Source organism: Panulirus ornatus, chromosome 18 (assembly GCF_036320965.1).
Source record: "Panulirus ornatus isolate Po-2019 chromosome 18, ASM3632096v1, whole genome shotgun sequence".
Lineage (NCBI taxonomy): Eukaryota > Metazoa > Arthropoda > Malacostraca > Decapoda > Palinuridae > Panulirus > Panulirus ornatus.
This window is the reverse complement of record NC_092241.1, coordinates 30,680,644-30,693,333: the sequence shown is the minus strand read 5'-3', so window position 1 is coordinate 30,693,333 and position 12,690 is coordinate 30,680,644. Positions and strand designations below refer to the sequence as shown.

Genomic DNA, 12,690 nt, shown 5'->3' with positions numbered 1-12,690 from the left:
ACCTGAATCAAGATTTGCCAATATAACGATGATGCACACCAACTGCAACATATGGTAAGCAAACTAGACCAGGTTGTGCCTTCAAGCTACCAATATCAAACCCTAACAGTAAAATGCTAAGAATACTCCACACATTTTCCCTGAACCTTCCCCCGTGGGAACACCACAGCTTTCTCAAACAATGACCGGTCACCTTGGGGGTCAACTGCCCACATCTCACACCTCGCTGACTTTACGTGTTGGTGAGGTTGGCGAGGCTGCCGCTGCTGCTGTGTGTGGACCTGATTTAGGACTCTATTGGAACTCCCTTGGTAAGGTAAGTTCGAGGTTTTATGTATGTAAATGGTGGACTGCTGCACGAGATTTATTTATCTGTTTTCTTGGTGTTGGAGATGGTAGTTAGATTATTGTGAGTTACTGAATATACAGGATTAATTCCACTTCTTTTTTCTTGTCGGTTGAGAGGACAGTTTTATGAGCACTGGTCCTGGAATCTCTTTTGATGTTGTTTGTCTCCTCTGTGGACATCAGTTTTGTTGTTTGGTTATGAACGTGATCTTGTCGAGACGTCATGGCTTTTGGTTATGATTTTGAAGTCTAATGAGATTTAAGTAAAGTTGGAAGATAAAGCCTTCTCACTGTCTTTCTGTTTTGTGGACGTCTTGCGGTATATAACTGATTGTGGAAGAGGACGAATAACTCTGGGTGCTTTTTTCCGTCCTGATGCTGATGCCAATCCTTTCGTCAGAGTCGATTATCTTCATAAAAAGTTTGCTTCAAAGTCTCTCTCTCTCTCTCTCTCTCTCTCTCTCTCTCTCTCTCTCTCTCTCTCTCTCTCTCTCTCTCTCGCTAATTGCATAACAGGGCACTCTGCCTTTAGGTTCTTATATCATATAATACTTCATGAATTTGGTGTAAATGTATAGGCGCTATTGTCTATCGTTCTGCAGTTACTTTATGAGTGATAAGAAATTCTCTCTCTCTCTCTCTCTCTCTCTCTCTCTCTCTCTCTCTCTCTCTCCCTCTCTTGCCTGAAGGTTCTAGCAACAGTGGAAAGTCACCTTTGGCGAGGCTGTATCACTGAGAGCGCAGTCTCGTCAAAGGCTTCCCACTCTATAGGAGTTTACACTTTATATGGATTTATATGGATATTCTAATCCTAGAGTGTTATTCAGCATGAAAAATAATCCATTATAAGGATTATTTCAAACATAGAAATGTATGAATATGCTAAGTTTCAGTTTTGAAATAAAAGGTTTTTAGCGATGAAAAATACCCTGAACCATTAACTGCATTTTTCCCTATTTTTCTCAAAAAAAATAGACTTCCTTTAAAATCTCTTCATAAAGATTATTTTTCAAGCTGATTAACATCCTAGGGTTAAAATATCGTCTTTTCGTGTTTATGACCTTTAATCAAGCTGTTAAATTAAGATATTTCTAAAGTTATATCTGGTCATGTACATTGTATTTACTGGGTATCTATTGCAAATGAGAGCATTATATTTCCCATGATTATTTCAAACATGGAAGTGTATGAATAGACAAAGTTTCAGTTTTGAAATAAATTTTTTTTTTGCGATGAAAAACACCCGGAACTATTACCTGCAATTTTTGGTATTTTTCTCAGAAAAATAGATTTCCTTTGAAATCTCTTTATAAGGAGTATTTTTCATACTAAATACAACTCTAGGGTTAAAATATAGTTTGGTCGTGTTTATGACCTTTAATTAAGGTGTTAAATGAATATATTTCTAAAGTTCTATCTGATAATTTATATTGGATTTACTGGGTATGTATCGCTAACTGAGAGCACTGTGATATGTTTTCCATAATTATTTCAAATATAAAAGAATTTAAGTACGCTAAATTTCAGTTTTGAAATACAATGTTTTTGAGCTGAAAAAATACCCTGAACTATTACCTACAATTTCTCATATTTTTCTCAAAAAACAGATTTCCTTTCATTCCTTTCTAAGGAGTATTTTTCATGCTGAATAACACTGTAGGGTGAAAATATCTTTTATTCGTGTTTATAACCACTAATTAAGCTGTTAAATGAAGATATTTCTAAAGTTATATATGATCATTTACATTGTATTTACTGGGTATGTATCGGTAAGTGAGAGCATTATGATATATTTTCCATAATCATTTCAAACATAGAAGTGTATGAATATGCTAAGTGTCAGTTTTGAAATAGAAAAAAAAATTTCTTTTACTACATATTATATCACGATCGTCTTTACATAAACTATTCATGTAAGCGTATCCTAATTAAGGATCTGTTTACTGATGATGAAATTAACCATCATATCAAAAGAAACGTCCCTTTTTTCCTGTAAGCTTCCTCTACGAAGTACTATATAATTTTTTTTCTTTCTTGATTATCCTCTCTCTCTCTCTCTCTCTCTCTCTCTCTCTCTCTCTCTCTCTCTCTCTCTCTCTCTCTCTCTCTCTCCACCATTACCGTGTTAACACCCCGTCTTGGGTCTACATGAATTGGTGAAGGCCAGTGTGGTACGGGAGTACAGTGTGTGTGGGAGAGAGCTCCGCGGGAGAGCAAAAACCAATGTTTCCCATAGAGCGCCCCGGCTCCACGCTCCATTATTCACGGGATCTAGAATACGCTGTGTAATGCTTCTTGTTCTCAATACTTTCTTTTGTATTATCGGACATTGTTTCATCTCTGGAGGCTAATGAGAAGACTAAGAATTCATCAGTCAACGATTTTTTTTTTTTTCCCTTGGAGAAATCTCCTGTAATATCAAAGCATGGAGTTTCCATTGCATTATAAACGGCATGGCATCTCTCCAGTTAGCAAAGACTCCCGGTGTTTATATGTATAGCATTAAGAAATGATGCAATTCAAAAGGATGAGAGGAAAAAATAAGAGAGCGTTAATCTATCTTGCAGATTTCGTATTGCAGTATTTTTGGTACAGTGACGCTAAATGGTGGTTTTATTAAGACATACGAGACACAAATCACTGGAAGTAAAACTATGGAATTCACTATGACTCCTGCAAGCATCACAATGTCTTTCATGTCTTGACTGAGAATCTTACAACCCGAGCGATCACACATTACTGCAAGTGGCACTGTATCAATACGACTTCCTAATACATGTTACTTTTATCAGAATATTTGCCGGGTATTCATAAGACTTCTACGCTTCTATGGAAACCTTTCACAGTAAAAGGCTGCCTTAGTTCCCCACCGCTTGAGCGCCAAAAATCTACATAATCTACATTTGCCCTTAATTAGAAACGTGTTAGAATACGTGAGGGATAAATACACGGAAGTGTTGACGGATACCAAGCCTGTCTCGCCATGGCAGGTGCATTCATCATGAGCTTCTCTTTGGAAGTTTTGGTTGCAGTTTGATCCCAAGTTTCAGTTCTGGACATCTATTCGTCTGGAAATATCCATCGGGACTTTCTTAATCTGACAATTTAACTCATTTCTTTTACTTGTTTACTTTGGGAACTTTTAGTTTATTACTTTGCCTATTCTAATAAGAGGAAAATATGCGATGGAATTTGGGACTGCATGTATAGGTTATAGGCAAAAAATAGACTATGCTACCGTAAGTGATATCATATGGTCTGAATTTTGTTGGTCCTTAGAACTTAAGTTCACAACAGTGTATAAGGGGTCGAGTACTCAAGTCTTGTTGATACCAATCCTTAATCATTCCTAAGAAATTATCAACGAGAAACTGCATTTGATGTTAATCTGATGATAGAAAGTAGTTCACATTCATATTAATAGTGATAGAGTTACGAATATACCTGGACGTGGAAGAAACTCAATTTACTCTCAGTCAGTCACTGAGGCTCATCTTTACCACCGAATGTATATATTAGCCCATCCTTGATGGTGAGTCCTGAATCGAACCGTACCATCTTTCTTGTAAAGACACACCTTCCCCATCTGTTAAAACTAGATTGGGAAGTTTTGTGGCCTGGATAAGACGACCTACACGGCTCGAAAGAAGGGAACAGAGTTATTTGTACTATTGCTACAGCTACTAAAACTTGGATTTTGATAGTTTTGATTGATCTTAATCCCAAAAGATCGTTTATCAGACGAGCTTCTTATCTCGTGATTTCTATCTGCCTTTCTGTAAACCTTTCCCATTTCACAAATACCAATGAACGTCAGTGAAAAAGAAAATGATATTACTTAACGTAAAATGAGATATTTCGTTTGCAAAGCAGCCAGATGTCACGAGCGTACGAGACAGATGGACGTGTACTACGATGAACGTGTATTACGAGACATCCTCTTTAGAAACCCTAACCACACAACACAAGGTAACAAAAACTAGTCATCTACAACAGAAACAAAAAATTACAAGGAACCTCATCTTGAGCAACCAGTTGTACTAAAAACATTACAAGAATCCAACATAGTTTACGAATTCGAATGTCAACAAGGAGACACTGCGAGCTCCGTATTGACGTGACCTACGTACGTGGGAAGCACAACCTGTATATTATCCAAAAGACTCACTCTACACCTACAAGAAGGCTTCATGACGCAACATATCACCAAAGAGTAGAACACTCCCCTCACATGAGAGACGATTGTTAAATCTACGAGCAGAACACTCCCCTCACATGAGAGACGATTGTTAAATCTACAAGCATACTACGCCGTGAGCAAGACAAGACACCTACATGTACCTCGCCGATGCTCTAACTATCAAGGAACAACAGCCAAACATTCAACAACCAGAGCACAGGGCGAGACAGTCTACTCCAACTACACGCCCGGTCGTTGTGTTACAACCAGTAAGACCACAGCGCTACATGCACGTCCGCCGGTGGTATGACCCAGCCTCAGCCCGCTACCCACAGTCAGTCCTAGCTGTTCCACCGACTTCTCTACACGCTCCTGAAGATGTTTTGTTAGATTCAGATCGAAACGTTAAGACAATCCCTGGAGGCATCCCATGGTGGCATCCCACACAGTTTCCTTACCCATATAAAAAGAGATATTAGGCAATCTGAAAACATTAGGAGTTTTATGGAAAATTTTCGTCAGGTCATTTCAAGTACATGTTTACAAGAAGAGCTGTTAGCAACACACACACACACACACACACACACACACACATATATATATATATATATATATATATATATATATATATATATATATATATATATATATATATATATCCCTGGGGATAGGGGAGAAAGAATACTTCCCACGTATTCCCTGTGTGTCGTAGAAGGCGACTAGAATTTTAGGGAAGGGAGCGGGGGGCTGGAAATCCTCCCCTCTCATTTTTTTTTAATTTTCCAAAAGAAGAAACAGAGATGGGGGCCACGTGAGGGTATTCCCTCAAAGGCCCAGTCCTCTGTTCTTAACGTTCCCTAGCTAACGCGAGAAATGGCGAATAGTATGAAAGAAAGATATATACAATTAAACTTGGTTTTCAGATACAAAACAGATAATGGTATTAAACAATGAGTGGGGCAACAATATTAGGTTATCTAATGATCTGGTTAGCGCCCACAGGATGGGTAACAGCACTCAAGAGACTCATCCCTCTTACGGCGGTATTCAAAATCATTTAGACATGGAACTGTCAGACTAGTTAGCCTAACAAGAGGAGTACCACAAGGCCCATTTTCTAAGCCCTATGCTTTCCATTTTCTTTGCGAGTGATTTTGAGACAAGACTCACGAGTAAAATGTCAAGATTAAACGCTGACACTAAACTGGGAAATAAAATTCCTCTCCACTCCAAAGAGAGAGAGAAAAAAATACCATTTGACGCTTTAAGAGATATTTCGACAGATTGATGCAGTGGTTAGAGAAGTGACACGTTGCCTTCGACAGAAAGAGATACAAAGTATTACACTGAGGTGATAAAACTTTAATAAACGATTATAAAATGTTCGGTATGCCGTGAGACGATGACAATGAACCTCAGAAGGGATATTCGAAGATGGTCTAAAATACGCAGAACATGGCATAACTACAAAAGAATTACAATTTAAAGGAACGTTAAGATTCAGAACAAGAAATTAGAATTATGAAATGGGTTACACTTTTTGTACTTACATTTTTACAAGGCTCTGGTCCTAACTCGTTTGTAGCTCTCTGGCCAGTTGAGGTCACCAACCTATATCGAAAACGAAGAAGAATTAGAACGAATGCAATGTAAAAAGAAAACTAATTAAACTGAACGAACAGACTTTGTGAAGAAAGTATCAGCCATGAAAGTAGATCCTCTGGAAAAGACAAACTTTTAAGATTTTGGATGAGAATAGATTTTTTCTTCAAAATTTGGGTGGACAGGACTAAAGGATGTAAATGGAAACTTGAAAAGAAGATAGTGAATAAGGACAAAGAAATATAATTCATAAGTAATTCAAAGTAAGAGATCTTAGTGGATTTTCTTGGTATAATTAATATTTTCGTTTTCACTTCAAATCTTTTTTTAAGATTAGTTTAATGTAGCGTCATTAACCAGAGATGAAAGAGGATGCAGTTGGTGCTGATGCTTAGAGCACAAATCTGAATCTAAAAAACACAATAAACGTTGGTTATTTCACAAAACTAAACTTACTGGCTCACCTTGTAGAATATTTAACAACTAATAAAGAAACTGGAAATGTAATAGGACCAAAGTATTTGAATATTCACAAAAGTTGGCTGGACCCATACACATATCTTAGGAACAGGTCAACAGAATATTCTGTATTTATTAAGAGAGAATTCTAGTCTCACGGTTTACCAATATTGGCACAGTAATAACTACACCACCAGTACACCTCTAGTTCAAAATCTCGGACAACTAATATGCAACTCAACCGAACCTCTCCGTCATGTCTTGAGCATACCCCAATACCAGAACACTGTACTGTTATCCCTCTCAAACACCTTCAGATGTTATACACTTTGACTTCTAGAGCGCTCTTGATAAAGCACTACATAAAAGAACGTTAGGTGGAAATAAATCTTACAGCGGAGGAAATCGACAATGCTCGTAGATAGCGGACTGGGTTATAGATAGATTACATCGTGTAGAATTCAACAATGAAAGCATCCAAATTAGATCAGAATGTAATTCTCACATTCACACTTTCCGATAAAATTTCCATTTCCGTATACTCTCGTCGCGCTGCGTTGTGTTCCTTCACGATTGCCGTGTCGGAGGGATAGAAGAGTGGAGAGATCCCCCACCGCTTTTGTATGCTGTCTCCCTCTATATAGATTTTGGATATAGGATTGTCTTATAGTCCTTCATTACGTAACCTCATTAAAGACCCTCAGGTCTCCTTACTGTGTCTTTCCCATCTATTGCCATGCAACTTTAATCTTTTTTTTTTCTATACAGCTCTAGCTCGACCCAACCACAGCATCATTTCGCTACGCAACTCAACCACAATTTCATCCACCCATGCAACCGCCTGGCCACATAACCACCCACACACACCACCATCCGTCCATCCCAGTACTCATGTCACCAACCTCACAATCTCTCAGTGAGTTATTGCCTAACTCCATCTACTTGATCCCTAGTATTCTCTCTCTGAGTCTGTAGTTTAATTGTGCCTACACAGACTTTGCAGGTAAGAAAATTTCCACCTCAAATTGCCTGGAATTTTTTTGGGGGGGGATTTAACCTTTGGTAATCTAGAAGAATGGGGAAAGCCTCTATGACTGTCATCTTCGCTCATGCCTCCACAACCTTCCACTTGATCATCCAGGTCACAATCTTCAACAAAACCATCATCCTTGGGCTGTGGAAATGTTTCATTCACGAATGATATGGGTCTCCTCAGTGATCATCGTCAGGCTTTGTGCTCACAAGAAAAAAGAGCCATCTCCACCTTCGAGTTGTTCATCTGTGGCGTCCCACAGAGCAGAAAGATGGAGCCCCTCGTGTTTCCTGATTCTTGTAAATAATTCCCTGCTGGATGCGCCTGCTCGATAGACCTACGTTTTTAGCTCTGTAGTCGGTTACGTCCTCTTCTTGAGCACCTCATCACCTCTAGAATTGGACCACCACCAACCATGCCACCTTCAACCACACCAAGACTATCGTTAGGCATGTATAAGCCTTACGTCCAACTGTATTTCATCTCCTTACTGCATCACAAGGTCCCATTCATACCCATGTAGCTCATTTCAGAAAGCTGCTCTGTGTTATTCTAAATAAACGATGAACTAATCAGGAAAAAAACATATCAGTACCCATAGAAACTCTTAGTACATTTGGATTCTATTCACCTACACGTGAGACTGAATACACAATCTTCATTCTTCTCAGATATGTCTGTCTTTCCGTAGCCAGATCTTCTTACTTATTCTTTAGACTTCAGACTTCAAAGGATGCGAGAGAGAGAGAGAGAGAGAGAGAGAGAGAGAGAGAGAGAGAGAGAGAGAGAGAGAGAGAGGAGAGAGTAGGAAAGGCATACAGTGCCATTCCATGTCCATTTTGCAGTACCCGGCAAGAGGCATTCAACACAGCGGTCCTTCTGACTGCAAGCGTCACTTGGGTCTCATGTGACTGAGCGGGAACGAGCTTCTGCACCATTTAAGCCACAACCGTCGCCTGCCATCTGAAATTCCTCGTCCCTGTGCTACAGTCTGACACCAGAACCACATCAGACCCCACCCAAGTTCGTGAAGATCCCTTCAGGAGCAGCCTCATCGAGAGCGATAATGATAATCATCCTATCCTACACTAACCTCCAATGCTCTTTAAGTATAATGATCGTCGAGCTAACTCCTCCCTGCTCATTTTTTGGTCAAAAAAACTCTATTGAGTGATTTTTCACTGAATGAACTATAGCATTTGGCTACGTGTGGTAAAAATCGTCAACTATTGCTATAATTTTGATAGTACTATGAATATGATCATTACAATAACCATTATCATCATCATCATTAACATTAGGATTAACGTCCAGTCTTCTATTCATGGTGCTACCTCAGTAACGCGGGAGGAAGCGAAACAGCAAGTAAGGAAGAAAATAATAATAATAATAATAATGATAATAATAATAATGATAATAATAATAATAATAATAATAATAATAATAATAATAATAATGATAATAATAGTAATAACAATGATAATAATAATAATGATAATAATAATAATAATAATAATAATAATAATGATAGTGATAATAATAATAATAATAATGATGATAATAATATTGAGTGAGGATAGGTTGAAAAGAGATTATATGCGTCTGAAGTGGAGAGAACAAGAAGAGGACGACCAAATTGGAGATGAAAGGACGGAGTGAAAAAGATTTTGAGCGACTGGGTCCTGAACATGTAGGAGGGTGAAAGGCGTGCACGAGATAAGAGTGTACTGGAACGATGTGGTATATGGGGGATCGACGTACTCTCAGTGGACTGAACCAGGCGTGTGAAGCGCTCGAGGTAAACCTCAAAAACGTTTTTGCGGACCGGTTATGGATAGTGAGCTGTGGTTTCGGTGCATTGCATATGGCAGCTAGAGAATGGATGTGAACGAATGCGGAATTTCTTCGTCTGTTCCTGGCGCTTCCTCGCTAATGAAGGAAAAAGCGACAGTCAATCATGAACGGGGAATGATAATGATTTCTTTATCATCATCATCATTATTATTAACTATCATCATTATTATCATTAGTATCAGTATTATCATCTATCATTATCATCACTATTACACGGCCACCTACACATACATCTCCACTCAACCATATGACCATGCCACCACCACACCGCCACTTAACCACAGACCACACACCATATTGCAACCTGACCTCACTCAGGTCTTGAACTGATATACTAAGAGTTGACATTTATGGTCAGCAAGGTTTACACTAGAATCATTTGCATCACACACACACACACAAACGTACACAAACACACACACACACACACACACACATATATATATATATATATATATATATATATATATATATATATATATATATATATATATATATATATATATAATCCCTGGGGATAGGGGAGAAAGAATACTTCCCACGTATTCCCTGCGTGTCGTAGAAGGCGACTAAAAGGGAAGGGAGCGGGGGGCTGGAAATCCTCCCCTCTCGTTTTTTTTTTTTCTTTTTTTCTAATTTTCCAAAAGAAGGAACAGAGAAGGGGGCCATATACATAATATATATACATAATATATATAATGGCTGTTGACCAACGCACCGGAATTATAGGATTGTCTCTGGCAAAGAGCCTTATGTCTAAAAGGTTGCAGATTGTAAATGCAAGGCACAACTGAGTTATAGGGATGAGAAAAAACATTATATCTGTGTAAGACTGAAACATATAACCCTTAAGATTAAACATCATAAAATCCTTTTAAGAGGAGACGAACAGTCGTAATTGCACACATTTTATAGCGGTATCAGTTTGGGGAAAACACTTACATCTGTCATGGTTATACTAAGGTTTCAGACTATAACTAAGCTGTAAACTAAGACATTCTCTAAATATATCTAGACGCAGTGATATATGGCACATGTAAGTTATAAGGAGACAGATTAAAGATAGTCCTGATACAATAAGTTTTTCACGAGGGACTGTTAGCAATATAAATGGTATATTAAGCCATTATTACCATCAGTTTACGAGGTGTAAAGTATGCTTGAAGCACTAGTAAGCTTGAGGTGCACCTTGAAGTGGGTTGTATCTACAGGCGAGTCGCTGACTAACGTGCTATGAGACGTGTTTTATGCCCAGATTAACTTAAAAGTTATAACGTGTAAAATTAGATGTTGCTAATATTTGTACTATACGTTAGTCTGAGTTTAAAAGTAGGCTGACGATCGAGGTAGAAAACGTACTATGTATGCCAGAAAATTAAGAAAATGAAATGAAACAGGGTATTAAATACTTCATTATCTAATGATAAGCACAAACTAGTTATCAAGGGTTACAGTAAAATAGATGTTGATATAGACAGTTATGTATGTATAAGTGAACCATGATAGACTCTGATAGCACCAGAACATGTGGCAAATTGATAAACTAGACTGTTATATAAAGAAGGATCTTAAAATATTGAAGGAAAAAAAAATGATTACATATATGAAAATGTTGGTCGAAGGGAGAGAGTAAGAAACAGCAATACCCAACCCACACTATCACACCAGCCATCACCAACTGACAACACCAGCACTCGACCACTCCGGCTTCCTCAGTCATGATCCTACTGAACCACCTATAATGATCACATCTCTACTCGAACACAGTGCCACTTAACCACACTCATGTTACCCAAACGAACCAACGCTTCAACACATCGCGAACCATTACCTTAAACAAGTCACCAAAGCCATATCAAAGAGGTTCAATTGTTTCATTACAGTAAGAACCCTTTTTTAAGAACTTCAACGACACTACCTCTCCTGTATTCTTGAAGTGTCAGTCTACCACATTAATGAATGATATTCTGACCTTACGGCAACCCTTTCACAATAATAAGCTATCATTCTTTTATCATTATACTGACCAACCAGAGAACCACCTTAACACAGTACAGTCTCTTCATCCAATCAGAAAACCTTTCACATTTAGATCTTACTTACAAGGAGAATCGCACAAAATCACTTCAGCAACCTCATACTTTTTATCAATATCAGAATCTAACAGCACAAGCACTCTACACCACCAGATGTCTGCCCTAAACAATGCTCTCTTGTAATATGATTTAATCAACAGATAAAGAGTTGATGAAGCAACCAAACCTTCAGATTAGCTGCATTTTCTTCGGTTCTCTCCTCTGAACTAGCATCGTATATAACGGATGTTTCCTCCCAAACTATCGCTTTACTTAATGATTCTTTCCTTCTAAATCATCGCTGCATTGAACAATTTGCAGGGTATTATAATGTACGTTGATTTATATCCAGTGTTCGAATCTCGAATCATATCAAATATCGCTTGTTTGAATGTCGTACGGTAACAGTTCGGATATATGTGACTTAGAGAGGCATCACTGTTACTACAATATACTGAGTTGATATTCTATTTTTGGTCGAGTATATATAACTAGTTTTCCTTTCCATCTTGTGAACTTGGTGATACTATAGTGGTACGGACGGTGTGTTGCTGATGGCGGTGGAAGAATTGGGTTGGTGGTACTGTGCTATTAATGGTGTTAGATGCGATGTTAGGTGTGGAAATGATGGTGAGAGTAACTACATTAATGGTGGTTGTTAACGAAAGTAATTGGGTTGGTGGTACTGTGCTATTAATGGTGTTAGATGCGATGTTAGGTGTGGAAATGTTGGTGAGAGTAACTACATTAATGGTAGTGGTGGTGGTGGTAGTAATGGTACTAGATATAATGACAGGTGTTACTCATATCGCTAATGGTAGTGGTCCTATGTCCTTAGTAGAAGTACGAGCCTTGACGATGGCAGTAGCAGCCAAAAAGCCCCAACAGTAGTTGTAGTAGAGGTCTAGACGGCAGCAGAAGGTAAGAGAGAGAGAATCCACAGTAGACTTGGTCCCTACTCTCACATAATAATCTAGGTTCAATAACCCTTTGCCACCCATAGTTCCGTGGCAGACCTACACACACACACAAAGACACTCACCACATGGAAGATGAATACAAAGAATCCCATCCCAAATTAAGAGCCTGGGATGTATGGGCAGTGCGCTATCGTACATTCTTGACCATAGTTAGTGTAC

At 38.4% G+C, this 12,690-nt stretch overlaps 1 protein-coding gene across 3 annotated transcripts in view; it reads right to left on the bottom strand.

Moving 5' to 3' along the window:
• The window catches only part of LOC139754901 (uncharacterized), a 416,477-nt gene that overhangs the window by 128,340 nt on the left and 275,447 nt on the right, over positions 1-12,690 (bottom strand). For all 3 annotated transcript variants that reach the window (XM_071672727.1, XM_071672729.1, XM_071672728.1), the window contains one exon: positions 6,079-6,139. In XM_071672727.1, coding sequence (XP_071528828.1) covers positions 6,079-6,139 — 61 coding nt within the window. The remainder of the gene's footprint in view (positions 1-6,078; positions 6,140-12,690) is intronic.